Below are 19,641 nucleotides of genomic sequence, written 5' to 3'. Positions count from 1 at the left end.
TTGATCCATCTTGAGTTAATTTTTGTGTTAGGGCAGAGATGAGGATCCAGTTTCATACCCCTACATGTGGTTTGCCAATTATCCCAGCACCATTTGTTGAATAGGTTGTCCTTTCCCCACTTTATGGTTTTGTTTGCTTTGTCAAAGATTGGTTGGCTGTATTTGACTTTATGTCTGGGTTCTCTATTCTGTTCCATTGGCCTATGTGCCTGTTTTTATACCAGTACTATACTGTTTTGGTAACTATGGCCTTGTAGTATAGTTTGAAGTCAGGTAATATGATCCGCTTAGATTTGTTCTTTTTGCTTAGTCTTGCTTTGGCTATATGGGCTCTTTTTTTGTTCTATATGAATTTTAGGATTGTTTTTTCTAGTTCTGTGAAGAATGATGATGATATTTTGATGGGAATTGCACTGAATTTGTAGATTGCTTTTGGCAGTATGGTCATTTTCAAAATATTGATTCTACCCATCTGTGAGCATGGGATGTATTTCCATTTGTTTGTGTCATCTGTGATTTCTTTCAGCAGTGTTTTGTAGTTTTCCTTGTGAGATCTTTCACCTCTTTAGTTAGGTATATTCCTAAGTATTTTGGTTTTTTGTTTTGTTTTTTGGGTTTTTTTGCAGCTGTTGTAAAAGAGGTTAAGTTCTTGATGTGATTCTCAGCCTGGTCCTTGTTGGTGTATAGTAGTGCTACTGATTTGTGTGCATTGATTTTGTATTCTGAAACTTTACTTGAATTCATATATCAGATCTAGGAGCTTTTTGGATGAATCATTAGGATTTTCTAGGTATACAAACATATCATTGGCCAACAATGACAACTTGACTTCCTCCTTACTGATTTAGGTGCTCTTTCTTTCTTTCTCTTGTCTGATCGCTCTGGCTAGGACTTCCAGTACTGTGTTAAATAGAGTTGGTGAAAGTGGACATCCTTGTCTTGTTCCAGTTCTCAGGGGAAACACTTTCAACTTTTCACTGTTTATTATAATATTGGCCATGGGTTTGTCAAAGATGGCTTTTATTACCTTAAGGTATGTCCCTTCTATGCCCATTTTGCTGAGGGTTTTAGTCATAAAGGGATGCTGGATTTTGTCAAATGCTTTGTGTGTGTGTGTGTGTGTGTGTGTGTGTGTGTATGTGTGTGACAGAGTCTCACTCTGTTCCTTAGGCTAGAGTGCAATGGCATGATCTTGGCTTACTGCAACCTCTGCCTCCCAAATTCAAGCAATTCTCCTGCCTCAACCTCCCCAGTATCTGGGATTACAGGTGTGCACCACCACACCTAGCTAACTTTTTGTATTTTTTAGTAGAGACAGGGTTTCGCCATGTTGGCCAGGCTGGCCTCAAAACTCCTGACCTCAAATGATCCGCCTGCCTCGGCTTCCGGAAGTGCTAGGATTACAGGCATGAGCCACCACGCTTGGCCTCAGATGCTTTTTCTGCATTTATTGAGATGATTGTATGATTTTTGTTTTGACTTCTGTTTATGTGGTGTATTATATTTATTGATTTTTTGTGTGTGTGTGTGTTAAACCAGCCCTGCATCCCTGGTATGAAACCCACTTAATTATGGTGTATTACCTTTTTGATATGCTGTTGCTTTTGGTTAGCTAGTATTTGGTTGAGGAGTGTTACATCTATGTTCATCAGGGATATTGTTCTGTAGTTTTCTTTTCTTTTTGTTATGTCCTTTCCTGGTTTTGGTATTAGGGTAGTACTGGCGTTATAGAATAATTTAGGGAGGATTTCCTCCTTATCTTTTGAAATAGTTTTAATAGGATTGGTACCAGTTCTCTTTGAATGTCTGTTAGAATTCAGCTGTTGGGCTGGGCACATGGCTTATACCTGTAATCCCAGCCTTTGAGAGGCCAAGGCAGGCAATCTCCTGAGGTCAGGAGTTCGAGACCAGCCTGCCCAACGTGGTGAAACCTCATCTAACTAAAAATACAAAAATTAGCAGGGTGTGGTGGCATGTGCCTGTAATCCCATCTACTCGGGAAGCTGAGGCAGGAGAATCGCTTAAACCCGGAGATGGAGGTTGCAGTGAGCCGAGATCTCACCACTGCATTCCAGCCTGGGGGCAAGAGAGCAAGACCCTGTCTTAAAAAAAAAAAATCAGCTGTGAATCCATCTGGTCCTGGACTTTTTTTAGCTGGCCATTTTTAAATTACTGTTTCAATCTCCCTACTTGTTATTGGTCTTTTCAGAGTTTCTATTTCTTCCTGGCTTAATCTGGGAAGATTGTTTAATTCCTTCTAGGTTGAGGAATTTATCCATCTCCTCTAGGTTTTCTAGTTTGTGTGCACAAAGGTATTCATAGTAGCTTTGAATGATCTTTTGTATCCCTGTGGTATTTGTTGTAATTTCTCTCATTTCATTTCTAATCGAGCTTATTTGGATCTTATTCTTTTCTGGGTTAATCTTACTAATGGTCTATCAGTTTTGTTTGTCTTTTCAAAGAACCAGCATTTTGTTTAATTTTTCTTTTGTATTTTTTTCTTTCAGTTTCATTTAGTTCTGCTCTGATCTTTGTTATTTCTTTTCTTGTGCTGGGTTTGGGTTTGATGTGTTCTTTTTTCTCTAGTTTCTTGATGTGTGAGCCTAGATTGTCTGTTTATGCTCTTTCAGACTTTTTGATGTAGGCATTTAGTGCTATGAACTTTCCTCTTAGCACTGCTTTTGCTGTATCCCAGAGGTTTTGACTGGTTGTGTCACTATTATCGTTCAGTTCAAAGAATTTTAAAATTTCCATCTTGATTTCATTGTTGACCCAAAGATCATTCAGGGGCAGGTTATGTAATTTCCATATATTTGTATAGTTTTGAGTGTTCCTTTTGAAGTCAATATCCAGTTTTATTCCACTGTGGTCTTAGAGAGTATTTGATATAATTTTGATTTTCTTAAATTTACTGAGATGGGCTGGGCGTGGTGGCTCACGCCTGTAATCTCAGTACTTTGGGAGGCCTAGGTGGGTGGATCACGAGGTCAGGAGATCGAGACCATTCTGGTCTCTAACCAGAGACCAGAATCTGGTGGCTAACACAGTGAAACCCCATCTCTACTAAAAGTACAAAAAATTAGCCAGGCGTGGTGGGGGGCACCTGTAGTCCCAGCTACTCGGGAGGCTGAGGCAGGAGAATGGCATGAACTCAGGAGGCGGAGCTTGCAGTGAGCCGAGATTGCGCCACTGCACTCCAGCCTGGGCAACAGTGCAAGACTCTGTCTCAAAAAAAAAAAAATTATTGAGATGGCTGGGTGCAGTGGCTCATGCCTGTAATCCCAACACTTTGGGAGGCCAGGGAGGGTGGATCACCTGAGGTCAGGAGTTTGAGACCAGCCTGGCCAACATGGTGAAACCTTGTCTTTACTAAAAATACAAAAATTATGCTGGTGTGGTGGCGGGGGCCTGTAATCCCAGCTGCTTGGGAGGCTGAGGCAGAAGAATCACTTGAACCCAAGAGGTGGAGGTTTCGGTGAGTCGAGATCACGCCACTGCACTCCAGCCTGGGTGACAAAGCGAGGCTCCGTCTCAAAAAAAAAAAAAAAAAATTATTGAGACTTGTTTTGTGTTCTATCATTTGGTTTATCTTGGAGAATGTTCCATGTGCTGATGAAAAGAATGCGTATTCTGCAGTTGTTGGGTAGAATGTTCTGTAAATATCTATTAAGTCCATTTGTTCTAGGATATAGTTTAAATCCATTTTTTCTTTGTTGACTTTCTGTCTTGATTACCTGTCTAGTGCTGTCAGTGGAGTACTGAAGTCCTCCACTATTATTGTGGTGCTATCTCATTTCTTAGGTCTAATAATAACTGTTTTATAAATTTGAGAATTCCGGCCGGGCGCGGTGGCTCATGCCTGTAATCTCAGCACTTTGGGAGGCCGAGGCGGGTGGATCATGGGTGGTCAGGAGTTTGAGACCAGCCTGACCAGCATGGTGAAACCCCGTCTCTACTAAAAACACAAAAATTAGCCGGGCGTGCTGGCACGCGCCTGTAATCCCAGCTACTCAGGAGGCTGAGGCAGGAGAATTGCATGAATCTGGAGGTGGAGGTTGCAGTGAGCCGAGACTGCGCCACGGCATTCCAGCCTGGGCGACAGAGTGAGACTCTGTCTCAAAAAAATAAATAAATAAATAAATAAATAAATAAATTTGAGAGTTCCAGTGTTAGGTGCATAAATATTTAGGATTGTGATATTTTCCTGTTGGACTAATTCTTTTATCATTATATAATGTCTTTTTTTATCTTTTTTAACTGTTGTTGCTTTAAAGTCTGCTTTGTTTTGTGTAAGAATAGCTATTCCTGGCTAGGCGCAGTGGCTCACGCCTGTAATCCCAGCACTTTGGGAGGCCGAGGCAGGCAGATTACGAGGTCAGGAGTTTGAGACCAGCCAGGCCAACATGGTGAAACTCTGTCTCTACTAAAAATACAAAAATTAGCCAGGCGTGGTGGCGCGTGCCTGTAGTCCCAGCTACTTGGAAAGCTAAGGCGGGAGAATCACTTGACCCCAGGAGGCAGAGGTTGCAGTGAGCCAAGATTGCACCACTACACTCCAGCCTGAGCAACAGAAGGAGACTCTGTCTCAAAAAAAAAAAGAAAGAAAGAAAGAAAGAAAAAAGAATAGCTACTCCTGCTGACTTTGGTGTTCATTTGCATGGAATATCTTTTTCCACCCTGTTTATGAGTCCTTATATGTTAGGCAAGTCTGTTAAAAGACTTACTTGGTTGGTTGATTTTTATCCATTTGACATTCTGTATCTTTTAAGTGGAGCATTTAGGCCATTTACATTCAACATCAGTATTGAGATGTGAGGTACTGTTCTATTCATCATGCTAGTTGTTGCTGTACCTTATTTTTTTTTCATTGTGTTATTGTTTTATAGATCCTGTGAGATTTATGTTTTAAGGAGGTTCTATTTTGGTATATTTTGAGGTTTTGTTTCAATATTTAGAACTCCTTTTAGCATTTATTGTAGTGCTGGCATGGTAGTGACAAATTCAGCATTTGTTTGTTTGAAAAAGACTTTATCTCGCCTCTGGTTATGAAGCTTAGTTTCACTGGATACAAAACTCTTAGCGGATAATTATTTTGTTTAAGGAGGCTAAAGATAGGACCCCCATCCCTTCTGGCTTGCAGGGCTTCTGCTAAGAAATCTGCTGTTAATCTGATAGGTTCTCCTTTATAGATTACCTGGTGCTTTTGCCTCACAGCTCATTTTTTTTTTTTTTTTTTTTTTTTTTTTTTGAGACAGAGTCTTGCTCTGTCACCCAGGCTAGAGTGCAGTAGCGTGATCTTGGCTCACTGCAACCTCCAGCTCCCGGGTTCAAGCAGTTCTCCTGCCTCAGCCTCCTGAGTAGCTGGGATTACGGGCATCCGCCACCACGCCTGGCTGATTTTTGTATTTTTAGTAGAGATGGGGTTTCACCATCTTGGTTGGCCAGGCTGGTCTCGAACTCCTGACCTCGTGATCCACCTGCCTTGGCCTCCCAAAGTGCTGAGATTACAGGTGTGGGCCACTGTGCCTGACCTTGCCTCACAGCTCTTAAGATTCTTTCTTTCATCTTTACTTTAGGCAATGTGATGACTATGTGCCTAGGCAATGATCTTTTTGCAATGAATTCCCCGGGTGTTCTTTGAGCTTCTTGTATTTGGTTGTCTAGATCTCTAGCAAGACCATGGAAGTTTTTCTTGATTATTCCCTCAAGTATGTTTTCCAGACTTTTAGATTTCCCTTCTTCCTCAGGAGCACCAATTATTCTTATGTTTGCTCGTTTACATAATCTCAGATTTCTTGGAGGCTTTGTTCATTTTTTAAAATTCTTTTTTTCTTTGTCTTTGTTGGATTGGGTTCATTTGAAAGCCTTGTCTTTGAGCTCTGAAATTATTTATTCTACTTGTTCAAATCTATTGTTGAAACTTTCCAGTGTATTTTGCATTTCTTTAAGTGTGTCTTTCATTTCCAGAAGTTTTGATTATTTTTTCTTTACAATATCTATTTCTCTGGAGACTTTTCCATTCATATCCTCCTTTTTTTTTTTTAATTTCTTTAAGTTGATTTTCACCTTCCTCTAGTGCCTTCTTGAGGAGCTTAATAATCAACCTTCTGAATTATTTATCTGGCAATTCACAGATTTCTTCTTAGTTTGGATCCATTGCTAGAGAGCTAGTATGATCTTTTGGGGGTGTTACAGAACCTTGTATTGTCATATTACTAGAATTACTTTTCTGGTTCCTTCTCATTTGAGTAGACTGTTTCAGTGGTAAGATCTGGAACTCAAGGGCTGCTGTTCAGATTCTTCTGTCCCATGGGTGTTCCCTTGATGTGGTGCCCTCCCCCTACCACTAGGGATGGGGCTTCCTGAGAGCCAGACTGCAGTGATTGTTATTGCCCTTCTATTTCTAGCCACCCAGTTGGGCCCCAGGCTGGTGCTGGGGAATGTCTGCAAAGAGCCCTGTGATGTGATCCACAGGTCTCCCAGCCATGGATACCAGCACCTGTTCTGGTGGTGGCAGGTGAGTGAAGTGGATTCTGTTGGAGTCTTTTGTTGTAATTTTGTTTAGTGCACTTCAAGTACTGGTTATGTAAGCAGTGAAGTTGTCACGTGGACAGATTCAGGACCTCTGGCTAGACAGGGTGTTGCAGGAAGTGGAATTAGCTGTTGTTTTTTCCTTCTTTGGAGCAGGGTTGTTCTGTTATGAGTTGCTATGGTGGCTTGAGTTGGTTGGGCTCCAGCCAGGAGGTGGCACTTTCAAGAGGGCACCAGCTGCAGTATAGAAGAGAGATATAATCTTGATGTTGGCCGGGACAAGTACTCGGGTTTCTCAGGTGACGGGCAGGGCCATAGAGCAGGTAGAGAAAACCTTGCCCCATCAGGTGGGGGCAAGGTTAGTTGGGTCTGGGCTCACACTCCCCTTGGGTGGGGCTTGCTGTGGCCACAGTGGGGGTGGAGGGGATTCTCAGGCCAATGGAATTATGTTCCCAGGGGCATTATGGCTGCCTCTGCTGTGCCATACAGGTCACCAGGGAGACGGGGGAAAGCTGGCAGTGACAGGCCTCACCTAGCTCCCAGGCAGCCACCAAGGCCAGTCTCACTCTGGCCATGCCACCCCAACCGCACTGAGTTTATATCCAGGCAGTCGGTGAGCAGGGCTGAGATCTTGGCCCAGACTATAAGCCTTGCCACTGAGAAAGCAAGAGGGCTGTTAGGCCTCACCAGTCCCTGCCTGCCCACACTATTGGCTGTGGCTTCTGCACTTCCATCTGTACTTCCCATTTGCCCCCTCTGCCACCAATTTCTGCTTAGGAAAATTCCTGCTCAGTCAAAATTATTACAAAGTTAAGCTACAAGCTTCCTTCACCCTGTGGTCCTGCCCCAATTCCACTGGCTGCCTTCGCGTCTCCAAGGACCTCTGTGAGATCACGCCAGGAATGGCTTCCTTGGACTCCAGCTGGGGATGGAAGTGCCTATAGGGCTCTTCCTGCTGCTTCTTCTACTTTTATATTTTGCTCAGCTACCTAAATCTATTTCAGCTCAGGGTAAAGTTAAATCCTTCCCCTGTGATCTGGATTTTCAGGTTCCCCAGTGGGGATGTATGTTCAGAGACTGACCTCTTCCTCCCTCACACTTTGGGAACTCACAGTTTTTCAGCTGTCTCATGCAGCAGCGAACCACTTCTTTCAAAGGGTCTGTGAATTCTTTCAGTTTTCCTACAGTGTTTCTTGCGGTGTTCCTGAAGTGATTCTTGGAGTAAAAGTTCGCATTGTGAGTCTCCAGATGCTGTTCTGTCCATCCAAGTGGCAGCTGCATGTTAATCCTGTCTCCGATCTGCCATTTTCCCTCCTGTCTCCCAATGAATATAATTCTATACTGAAAGCTACGAGTTTGGTTTTATCTAATTTTAGAATATTAAATTTTGTTTTGGATGCATTTTCCGCCAGATACAGTGGCTCACGCCTGTAATCCCAGAACTTAGAGAGGCTGAGGCGGGCAGATCACCTGAAGTCGGGTGTTCAAGACTAGCCTGACTAACATGGAGAAACCCTGTCTCTACTAAAAATACAAAACTAGCTGGGCATGGTGGTGGGTGCCTGTAATCCCAGCTACTCAGGAGGCACTGAGGCAGGAGAATCGCTTGAACCCAGGAGGTGGAGGTTGCAGTGAAGCGAGATCTTGCCATTGCACTCCAGCCTGGGCAACAAGAGTGAAACTCCATCTCAAAAAAAAAAAAAGAAATATTTAGTATTTTCCTTACATAAGTCATTACTGAATTCCTATAAATTTAACATTTTAGTGTAAAATCACATATATAATAATAATAATTAACATTTATTAGGTGACTACTATGTGCCAGGGGATTTTATTGCTTGGGTCACTCAGTCTTCACAACACTTCAGTCTAAGTGCTGCTATTCTTATTTTAGAGGAAATAGATGTTCAGAAAAAAAAAATAACTATGAATAAGTAAACTTGTGGGATTTGAACCCAGATCTGGTCTGCATCTGAAACCTGTGCTATTTCCACCAGGTTATATGTCTTTACAACTTTAACAGTGAGGCTTGGCATATTGAAAAGTCATTTAGAGCCTGGGCATGGTGGCTAACGCCTGTAATCCCAGTACTTTGGGAGGCTGAGGTGGGCAGATCACCTGAGGTTAGGAGTTCCAGACCACCCTGGGCAACATGGCGAAACCCTGTCTCTACTAAAAATGCAAAAATTAGCCAGGCGTGGTGGCGTGTGCCTGTAGTCCCAGTTACTCAGGAGGCTGAGGCAGGAGAATCACTTGAACCCAGGAGGAAGAGGCTGCAGTGAGCCAAGATCACGCCACTGCATTCCAGTGTGGGTGACAGAGTGAGACCCTGTCTCAAAACAACAAAAACAAAAAAAGTCATTTAGATTGAATATATATATATATATATATTCAATTTGCTAATATTTTCTAAGCAATTGTCACATTTATCTTCATATTGAGGTTCAGTTATATTTTTCTTTCCTCATACTGTTCTTGTCTAGATTGTATACCAAATTATACCAGACCTATATACTATAGAGCATTTTTCTTTTTCTACTATTTGAAACAATATAGTTAGATAAGAGAAATACCTGTTGTTTTAAGGTTTAGTAAAACTTCCTCTAAAACTGTCTAGGTCTGGAGTTTTTTTATGGAGGTTTTTAAAAAAAAAAAAGATTTAGTTTCTATAATAGTTATTGATTATTGAAATTTTCCAAAGTCAATTTTGGTAGTTTGTCTTCTAAATTGTGCATTTTATCTATTCAAATTCATTTTCATAAAGTTTTTATTTACTTATCTGTACTTTATCTATAATTATATAATTTATTAATTTCTAATATTGTTCTTTTTTTTGAGACAGGATCTCACCCTGTCACCCAGGTTGAAGTATAATGGATCTAGCTTGATGCTTAATAAAGTAATCTATCCTTTGTTTCTGGTTATTTTAAAATTATTTCCCTTGGTATATTATGGGTTCATTAGTATAAGTTCAATTTTATATTTATTTATCTCATAATATCATAACTTGGAGCATACTGTCACTCAAAGAACTTTGTCATTCATCAATTCTGGGAATTTCAAAACTACTGTCTTCAAATATTACCTTCTTGGCTGGTAATTTACCTTCTTGGCTCATGCCTGTAATCTCAGCACTTTGGGAGGCTGAGTTGGGCGAATTACTTGAGACCAGGAGTTCGAGATTTGCCTGGCCAACATGGTGAAACCCCATCTCTACTAAAAATACAAAAATTAGCTGGCTGTGGTGGCACATAGCTGTAATCCCAGCTGCTTGGGATACTGAGGCATGGGAATTGCTTGAACCCAGGAGGCAGAGGCTGCAGTGAGCCAAGATCGTGCCACTGCACTCTAGCCTGGGTGACAGAGTGAGACTCTGTCTCAAAAACAAAAACAAAAAGAAACAAATATTACATTATTGTATTCTCTTGTTTTCAATATATATTTTCAAATTACACAGATGTTTTTCTTTTTTTTTTGAGACAGAGTCTTGCTCTGTCGTCCATGCTGGAGTGCAGTGGCACGATCTCAGCTCACTGCAACCTCCACCTCCTGGGTTCAAGCAATTCTCCTGCCTCAGCCTCCTTGGTAGCTGGGACTACAGATGTGTACCACCACACCAGGCTAATTTTTGTATTTTTAGTAGACACGGGGTTTCACCATATTGGCCACGCTGATCTTGAAATTCCTGACCTCAAGCGATCTACCTGTCTTGGCCTCCCAAAATGCTGGGATTACAGGCGTGAGCCACCACACCTGGCCAACTTTCTTGTATTCTCTTTATCTTCCTCAGCTATTTTCTGTATAATATCCTCAGATCTATCTTCTAGTTTATAAATTTTCTTCAACCATGACTAATTTTATGTTATACTTGTCCAAGATGTTTTTAATTTCAGTGACAATATTTTTCATTTTGAAAGTTCTGTTTTTTGGCCAGGCGCTGTGGCTCATGCCTGTAATCCCAGCACTTTGGGAGGCTGAGGTGGGTGGATCACGAGGTCAGGAGATGGAGACCATCCTGGCTAACCCGGTGAAACCCCATCTCTGCTAAAAGTACAAAAAATTAGCTAGACGTGGTGGTGGGTGCCTGTAGTCCCAGTTACTCAGGAGGCTGAGTGTGGAGAATGGCGTGAACCCGGGAGGCAGAGCTTGCAGTGAGCCGAGATCGCGCTACTACACTCCAGCCTAGGTGACAGAGCAAGACGCTGTCTCAAAAAAAAAAAAAAAAGAGCTTTTTTTTTTCACACCTCTCTGTTCTTTGTCACTAGCTTCTTAGTTTTCATTGTTGATGTTAGCCTGTCTTTACTGGCTTTAAGTAAGTATGTTTAAAATGATTAATCTCTTTCAGATTGTTGTGCTATTTCAAAGTCTTGGGGAGCCGGTCTTCTTATTTGTTGTGTCTACTGATTGTTCCTCATACTGGATTGTTTCCTCTTGTGAATTGTGCTTTTTTGCCTGACCACTAATCTTCTGCAAAAACTTCTTAGTGTGTATGTATGAGGAAATATCATATATTCTTATTTGCAAAAGACTTGTTGATGAGGAATACCTGGAGCTTCCATTTCTTACAAGAGACATATTTTCCAAGCTTCACTTTCTAAGATTAGTGAGCAGAGATCATATAAGCATCCTTTTCACTAAGAGTGATGCCCACTGGGCACGGTGGCTCATGCCTGTAATCCCAGCACTTTGGGAGGCCAAGGTGGGTGGCTCACGAGGTCAGGAGTTTGAGACCAGCCTGGCCAACATGGTGAAACCCGTGTCTACCAAAAATACAAAAAAATTAGCTGGGCATGGTGGTGCACGTCTGTAATTCCAGCTACTCAGGAGGCTGAGGCAGGAGAATCGCTTGAACCCGGGTGGTCCTGCCCTTCTATGATTCTAGTTTCATTTCCACCTCCCCACCTCTGTACCTATATCAGCATTAAATTTCCAGTCTCCAGCCATTGATATTAATCTATTTGCATCTGAAATCTTTCCAAACAGCTTTGTGTCAGCTTTTGAGATGACCGTGGCTTTAAGTTTGGTGATGAAGCGTTTCCTTTACTTACTTTTGAAACTGAACTATATATTGAACCTTTTGTTTATTTATTTTTTTATAAAGAATTTGTATGTGTTCATAACATTTTACCTTTTCATAAAATTGCATGTAAAACTTTGTAGTAAAAGTTTTAACCTGTGTTGTTACAAACAGCAAATTTCTTTTTTATGTTTTGCAATTTGCAAATGGAAAATAGAAGAGTTTGTAAATTAGATATATGAGTTTGGAAATTATATATCTTATTTTTACTGTAACTAGTGGTCACTTTAATATTTTTTATGAACACATAAAGATTTGTTTTTCCGTAGCAATATAGTTTTTTTTAGTTATCCTTATGGGATAATAGTGATGATTTCCTGCATGTTCTATATCGTATTAATCATTAGTATTATTAGTAATCTGAAGTAAAATGAAGTATGCTTGATTTTTACTTTCTATTCTATTTTCCTTTTCCTTTTTTTTTTTTTTTTTTTTTTCAGTGAGACATGCTCTGTTGTCCAGGCTGGAGTGCAGTGGCGTGATCTTGGCTCACTGCAGCCTCTGCCTCCCAGGTTCAAGTGATTCTCCTGCCTCAGCTTCCCAAATAGCTGGGATTACAGGTGCCTGCCACCACCCCTGACTAATTTTTTGTAATTTTAGTAGAGATGAGGTTTCACCATGTTGGCCAAGCTGGTCTCCAACTCCTGACCTCAAGTGATCCACCCGCCTCAGCCTCCCGAAGTGCTAGGATTACAGGTGTGAGCCGCTGCACCCAGACCTATTTTCCTTCTTTTGTATTACTATTTAAAAATATTATTTACAGGCTGGGTGTGGTGGCTTACACCTGTAATCTCAGCACTTTGAGAGGCCGAGATGGGAGGATTGCTTGAGCCCAGGAGTTCAAGAGCAGCCTGGGCAACAAAACAAGACCCCATCTCTACAAAAAAGCATACAAACAAAAAATTAGCCATGTATGGTGGTGGGCACCTGTAGTCCCTGCTCTTGAAAGGCTGAGATGGGAGGATTGCTTGAGCCAAGGGGTTCAAGGCTGCAGTGTGCTGTGATTGCATCACTGCACTCCAGCCTCGGTGACGGTAATAACCCTGTCTCAAAAAAGAAAAAGATATTATTCACAACATTTTTAGTGTGTTCTCCACTGCTTTAGAAAACCCATTCTTTTTCATTTTGCTCTCAAATTCCTCACTCCTGGTTTCTTAATGTTATTTCTCTGTGTTCTGGAACATTTCTTTGAGTAATGTATTCACAAAAGATGACTAGGTAGTGTTGGCTGAGTTCTTACATAGCTAGAAATGTCTTTTGCCATTATGAGTGAGCAACAGTTAACTTGGATATAAAATTATTGGGACCTTGTATTAGGTAGGTTCAAGCCGAGCATTGTAAAATAAAGCCCCAAATGTACAGATCAAATAAAGATAAAAATTTAGTTCTCTTTAATGTAATACTTTGTTATGCAACAGTGTTCAACGACTGTGTTCCACAAGGCCATCCTGGCTGATGGGATCACCTCTGTTATCACATTATTTGGCTTTCATCTTTGAGTCTAAGAGCGCTCCTTCCCCCCTTGCCCCAGTCTTTTGAAATGTCTAGTCAAGACCCTTTCCTAGTTTTCGTTTCTTTGTTTGTTGGAGATGGAGTCTCACTCTGTCGCCCAGGCTGGAGTGTATGGCACAATCTCGGCTAACTGCAACCTCCATCTCCCAGGTTCAAGCAAGTCTCCTGTCTTAGCCTCCCAAGTAGCTGGGATTATAGGTATGTGCCACAGGCCTGGCTAATTTTTATATTTTTAGTAGAGACAGGGTTTCATCATGTTGGCCAGGCTGGTCTTGAACTCCTGACCTCAGGTGATTGGCCCGCCTTGGCCTCCCAAAGTGCTGTGATTACAGACATGAGCCACTGCGCCCATCCTTGCCAGTTCTCATTAGTTCTCTTTGATGGCTAAAACCTCTTACACTATTATAAGAAAGCATATAGGAGATAAAGTATGTAGGAGATACTGCTATAGAGTTTAAGGAGATAGAGATGGTATTGGCAGTGGTGGTTTTGCCTATGTGCCCTTCTCTAGAGTTGATGTAGAGTTGCCTAGAGTATCCTCCCTTAGAGTTGATGTGAATTAAACACTGTGGTTTTACAAAGAGAACCCCAGAAAAGTAGCTGAGGCCATTGATAAAGAGCAGGTAGGTCATTAGCTGCTATATTATCATTGCTAAATTTTGCATTCTTTTCTTGCAGAAAATATATTAGATTTATTTGTTTAGGATTTGGGGGTGAGCTTTGATGTGTAATTACTTTATCAGTTGATTGTTAACTAGAAAATGAGAAATAAGTGACTTGTTTGCTACCATTGTTTTTGAAGGGAGAAATTCAGAAAATATATTTACTGAGAAGTTAAAGGAAGACAGTATTCCTGCTCCTCGCTCTGTTGGCAGTATTAAAATCAACTTTACCCCTCGAGTATTCCCAACAGCTCTTCGTGAATCACAAGTAGCAGAAGAGGAGGAGGTATATATACTTACTCTAGTTACAATTACCACAAATGAAAATACTTTATTTTTATTTCATCTATTGAAATTAGTACTGGTTCTGAATTTCTTAAGTATTTATTACACTAAAGAAATAACATCATGAATATGTTTTAGAATTTCCTTATGAGAAAATATATTTTGCAGATGTTTTTGGCTCCAGAATAGTGATAAGAGAATACCGACTTAATATATGTACAGTAGGCCAGGCGCAGTGGCTCATGCCTGCAATCCCAGCACTTTGGGAGGCCGAGGTGGGTGGATCACTTGAGGTCAGGAGTTCAAGACCAACCTGACTAACATGGGGAAACTCCATCTGTACTAAAAATACAAAAAATTAGCCAGGCGTGGTGGTGGTGCATACCTGTAATTCCAGCCACTCAGGAGGCTGAGGCAGAAGAATTGCTTGAACAGGGGAGTCAGAGGTTGCCCTGAACTGAGATCTTGCCACTGCACCCCAGCTTGGGTGACAGAGCGAGACTCCATCACAAAACAATGAAAAACTTACGTATATATACATATATAGTACAGTATTGTTTATTCCAAGAGATAAACTGTTGTACTTGCCATTTATTTTATCAAATACATCATTTTCTATAATGTTAATAAATGTATAAACTCTTGATCAGTATGTGTTTGGAAAGAAGAGATTTGGAAATTATTAATATATCATTACAACTAATTATTACCAATAGCAGGTATTTCTAATGTGACATTTTAGAATTAATATCTTCTATCCGTTTATAAATTCCTAAGCCCTGGATTTCAAGTATTGTATCTTTAGTTATATTAGCACTAAGAACTACATTTTTTTGGCTGGGTGCAGTGTCTCATGCCTGTAATGCAAGCATTTTGGGAGGCTGAGGCGGCAGGATCACCTGATGTCAAGAGTTTGAGACCAGCCTGACCAACATGGTGAAACCCCGTCTCTACTAAAAATACAAAAATTAGCCTGGCGTGGTGGCGAGCATCTGTGATCCCAGCTACTAGGGGGGCTGGGGCAGGAGAATTGCTTGAACTTGGGAGGTGGAGGTTGCAGTGAGCCGAGATTGCGCCATTGTACTCCAGCCTGGGCAACACAGTGAGACTTTGAATCAAAAAAAAAAAAAAAAAAAAGCGGTCTTTTTTTTGTTGTTGTTTGTTTTAGAGATGGAGTTTTTGCTCTTGTTGCCCAGGCTGGAGTACAGTGGGACAATCATGGCTCACTGTAGCCTTGAACTCTTGAGCTCAAGTGACCTTCTGTATATTTTTCAGTACAGAAAAATGAAAATATAAAAGAGAATTTTAGATCAATATCCCAGATGAACATTGATGCAAAAATCCTCAATAAAATACTGGCAAACCGAATGCAGCAGCACATCAAAAAGCTTATCCACCATGATCAAATGGGCTTCATCCCTGGGATGAAAGGCTGGTTCAACATACGCAAATCAGTAAACATAATCCAGCATATAAACAGAACCAAAGATAAAAACCGCATGATTATCTCAACAGATGCAGAAAAGGCCTTTGACAAAATTCAACAGCACTTCATGCTAAAAACTCTCAGTAATCTAGATATTGATAGGAAGTATCTCAAAATAATAAGAGCTATTTATGACAAACCCACAGCCAATATCATACTGAATGGGCAAAAACTGGAAGCATTCCCTTTGAAAACTGGCACAAGACAAGGATGCCCTCTCTCACCACTCCTATTCAACACAGCATAGTGTTGGAAGTTCTGGCCAGGGCAATCAGGCAGGAGAAAGAAATAAAGGGGCTCCCCTCTCACCTCTCCCCTCTCCCCTCTGCCCTCTCCCCTCTCCCCTCTCTCTTTCCACGGTCTCCCTCTGTTGCTGAGGCTGGACTGTACTGCCGTGATCTCGGCTCGCTGCCACCTCCCTGCCTCAGGCTCCCATCATTCTCCTGCCTTGGCCTGCCGACTGCCTGGGATTGTAGGCACGCACCGACACGCCTGACTGGTTTTTGTATTTTTGGTGGAGACGGGGTTTCGCCCTGTTGGCCCGGCTGGTCTCCAGCTCCTGACCTCCAGCTCCTGATCTGCCCACCTCGGCCTCCCGAGGTGCTGGGATTACAGATGGAGTCTCGCTCACTCAATGCTCAGTGTTGCCCAGACTGGAGTACAGTGGCATGATCTCGGCTCGCTACAACCTCCACCTCCCAGCCGCCTGCCTTGGCCTCCCAAAATGCTAAGATTACAGCCTCTGCCCGGCCGCCACCCCATCTAGGAAGTGAGGAGCGTCTCTGCCTGGCTGCCCATCGTCTGGGATGTGAGGAGTGCCTCTGCCCGGCTGCCCAGTCTGGGATGTGAGGAGCGCCTCTGCCTGGCCACCCCATCTGGGATGTGAGGAGTGCCTCTGCCCGGCCACCACCCTGTCTGGGATGTGAGGAGTGTCTCTGCCTGGCTGTCCCGTCTAGGAAGTGAGTAGCGCCTCTGCCCGGCTGCCCCATCTGGGAAGTGAGGAACGCCTCTGCCTGGCCACCCCATCTGGGATGTGAGGAGTGCCTCTGCCCGGCCGCCCCATCTGGGAAGTGAGGAGCACCTCTGCCTGGCCACCCCGTCTGGGATGTGAGGAGTGCCTCTGCCCGGCCGCCCAGTCTGGGAAGTGAGGAGCGCCTCTGCCCGGCCGCCCAGTCTGGGAGGTGAGGAGCACCTCTGCCCGGCCACCCCTCGTCTGGGAAGTGAGGAGCGCCTCTGCCTGGCCGCCCCATCTGGGATGTGAGGAGCGCCTCTGCCCGGCTGCCACCCCATCTGGGAAATGGGGAGCGCCTCTGCCCGGCCGCCCCGTCTGGGAACTGAGGAGCGCCTCTGCCCAGCTGCCACCCTGTCTGGGAAGTGGGGAGCGCCTCTGCCCAGCCGCCCCATCTGGGATGTGAGGAGCGCCTCTGCCTGGCTGCCGCGTCTGGGAAGTGAGGAGCGCCTCTGCCCAGCCGCCCCGTCTGGGATGTGAGGAGCGCCTCTGCCCAGCCGCCCCGTCTGGGATGTGAGGAGCGCCTCTGCCCGGCCACGACCCCATCTGGGAAGCGGGGAGCACCTCTGCCCGGCCGCCCCTTCTGGGAAGTGGGGAGCGCCTCTTCCCGGCTGCCCCATCTGGGAGGTGAGGAGCGCCTCTGCCTGGTGCCCTTCGTTTGGGAGGTGAGGAGTGCCTGTGCCTGGCCACCCTGTCTGGGAGGTGAGGAGCGCCTCTGCCCGGCCGCCCTGTCTGGGAGGTGAGGAGTGCCTCTGCCCGGCCGCCCCGTCTGGGAGGTGAGGAGCGCCTCTGCCTGGTGCCCTTCGTTTGGGAGGTGAGGAGTGCCTCTGCCTGGCCACCCTGTCTGGGAGGTGAGGAGCGCCTCTGCCCGGCCGCCCTGTCTGGGAGGTGAGGAGCGCCTCTGCCCGGCTGCCCCGTCTGGGAGGTGAGGAGCGCCTCTGCCCAGCCGCCCCATCTGGGAGGTGTACCCAACAGCTCCGAAGAGACAGCGACCATCGAGAACAGGCCATGATGACGATGGCGGTTTTGTGGAAAAGAAAATGGGGAAATGTGGGGAAAAGAAAGAGAGATCAGATTGTTACTGTGTCTGTGTAGAAAGAAGTAGACATAGGAGACTCCATTTTGTTCTGTACTAAGAAAAATTCTTCTGCTTGGGATGCTGTTAATCTATAACCTTACCCCCAACCCCGTGCTCTCTGAAACATGTGCTGTGTCAACTCAGGGTTATAAATGGATTAAGGGCAGTGCAAGATGTGCTTTGTTAAACAGACTCTTGAAGGCAGCATGCTCGTTAAGAGTCATCACCACTCCCTAATCTCAAGTACCCAGGGACACAAACACCATGGAAGGCTGCAGGGACCTCTGCCTAGGAAAACCAGAGACCTTTGTTCACGTGTTTATCTGCTGTCCTTCTCTCCACTATTATCCTATGACCCTGCCACATCCCTCTCTCCGAGAAACACCCAAGGATGATCAATAAATACTAAAAAAAAAAAAAAAAAAGGGTATTCAATTAGGAAAAGAGGAAGTCAAATTGTCCCTGTTTGCAGATGACATGATTGTATATTTAGAAAACCCCATCGTCTCAGCCCAAAATCTCCTTAAGCTGATAAGCAACTTCAGCAAAGTCTCAGGATACAAAATCAATGTGCAGAAATCACAAGCATTCTTATACACCAATAACAGACAAACAGAGAGCCAAATCATGAGTGAACTCCCATTCACAATTGCTTCAAAGAGAATAAAATACCTAGGAATCCAGCTTACAAGGGATGTGAAGCACCTCTTCAAGGAGAACTACAAACCACTGCTCAACGAAATAAAAGAGGACACAAACAAATGGAAGAACATTCCAAGCTCATGGATAGGAAGAATCAATATCGTAAAAATGGCCATGCTGCCCAAGGTAATTTATAGATTCAATGCCATCTCCAACAAGCTACCAATGACTTTCCCCAAAGAGTTGGAAAACAAACTAAAGTTCATATGGAACCAAAAAAGAACCCACATTGCCAAGACAATCCTAAGCCAAAAGAACAAAGCTGGAGGCATCATGCCACCTGACTTCAAACTACACTACAAGGCTACAGTAACCAAAACAGCATGGTACTGATACCGAAACAGAGATATAGACCAATGGAACAGAACAGAGCCCTCAGAAATAATACCACACATCTACAACCATCTGATCTTTGACAAACCTGACAAAAACAAGAAATGGGGAAAGGATTCCCTATTTAATAAATGGTACTGGGAAAACTGGCTAGCCATATGTAGAAAGCTGAAACTGGATCCCTTCCTTACACCTTATACAAAAATTAATTCAAGATGGATGAAAGACTTAAATGTTAGACCTAAAACCATAAAAACCCTAGAAGAAAACCTAGGCAATACCATTCAGGACATAGGCATGAGCAAGGACTTCATGTCTAAAACGCCAAAAGCAATGGCAACAAAAGCCAAAATCGACAAATGGGATCTAATTAAACTAAAGAGCTTCTGTACAGGAAAAGAAACTACCATCAGAGTGAACAGGCAACCTACAGAATGGGAGAAAATTTTTGCAATCTACTCATCTGACAAAGGGCTAATATCCAGAATCTACAAAGAACTCAAACAAACTTACAAGAAAAAAACAACCCCATCGAAACGTGGGTGAAGGATATGAACAGACACTTCTCAAAAGAAGACATTTATGCAGCCAACAGATACATGAAAAAATGCTCATCATCACTGGCCATCAGAGAAATGCAAATCAAAACCACAATGAGATACCATCTCACACCAGTTATAATGGCGATCATTAAAAAGTCAGGAAACAACAGGTGCTGGAGAGGATGTGGAGAAATAGGAATACTTTTACACTGTTGGTGGGACTGTAAACTAGTTCAACCATTGTGGAAGACAGTGTGGCGATTCCTCAAGGATCTAGACCTAGAAATACCATTTGACCCAGCCATCACATTACTGGGTATATACCCAAAGGATTATAAATCATGCTGCTATAAAGACACATGTACACGTATGTTTATTGCAGCACTATTCACAATAGCAAAGACTTGGAACCAACCCAAATGTC

General features: G+C 43.2%; 1 protein-coding gene across 7 annotated transcripts in view; it reads left to right on the top strand.

Annotated features, from left to right (window-relative positions):
- Positions 1-19,641, top strand: part of DNAAF4 (dynein axonemal assembly factor 4) — an 80,987-nt gene that overhangs the window by 32,450 nt on the left and 28,896 nt on the right. For all 7 annotated transcript variants that reach the window (XR_008671847.2, XR_010130990.1, XM_019010812.4 and 4 more), the window contains exon 5: positions 13,923-14,068. Coding sequence is in view for 5 of the 7 variants with exons in the window: in XM_019010812.4 (XP_018866357.1) it covers positions 13,923-14,068 (146 nt within the window). In the remaining 2 variants the exon portion in view is untranslated. The remainder of the gene's footprint in view (positions 1-13,922; positions 14,069-19,641) is intronic.

The sequence above is a fragment of the Gorilla gorilla genome, chromosome 16 (genome assembly GCF_029281585.2).
Source record: "Gorilla gorilla gorilla isolate KB3781 chromosome 16, NHGRI_mGorGor1-v2.1_pri, whole genome shotgun sequence".
In the NCBI taxonomy this organism is placed as follows: domain Eukaryota; kingdom Metazoa; phylum Chordata; class Mammalia; order Primates; family Hominidae; genus Gorilla; species Gorilla gorilla.
The sequence above is the reverse complement of the archived record's forward strand: the minus strand, read 5'-3'. Positions and strand labels throughout refer to the sequence as shown.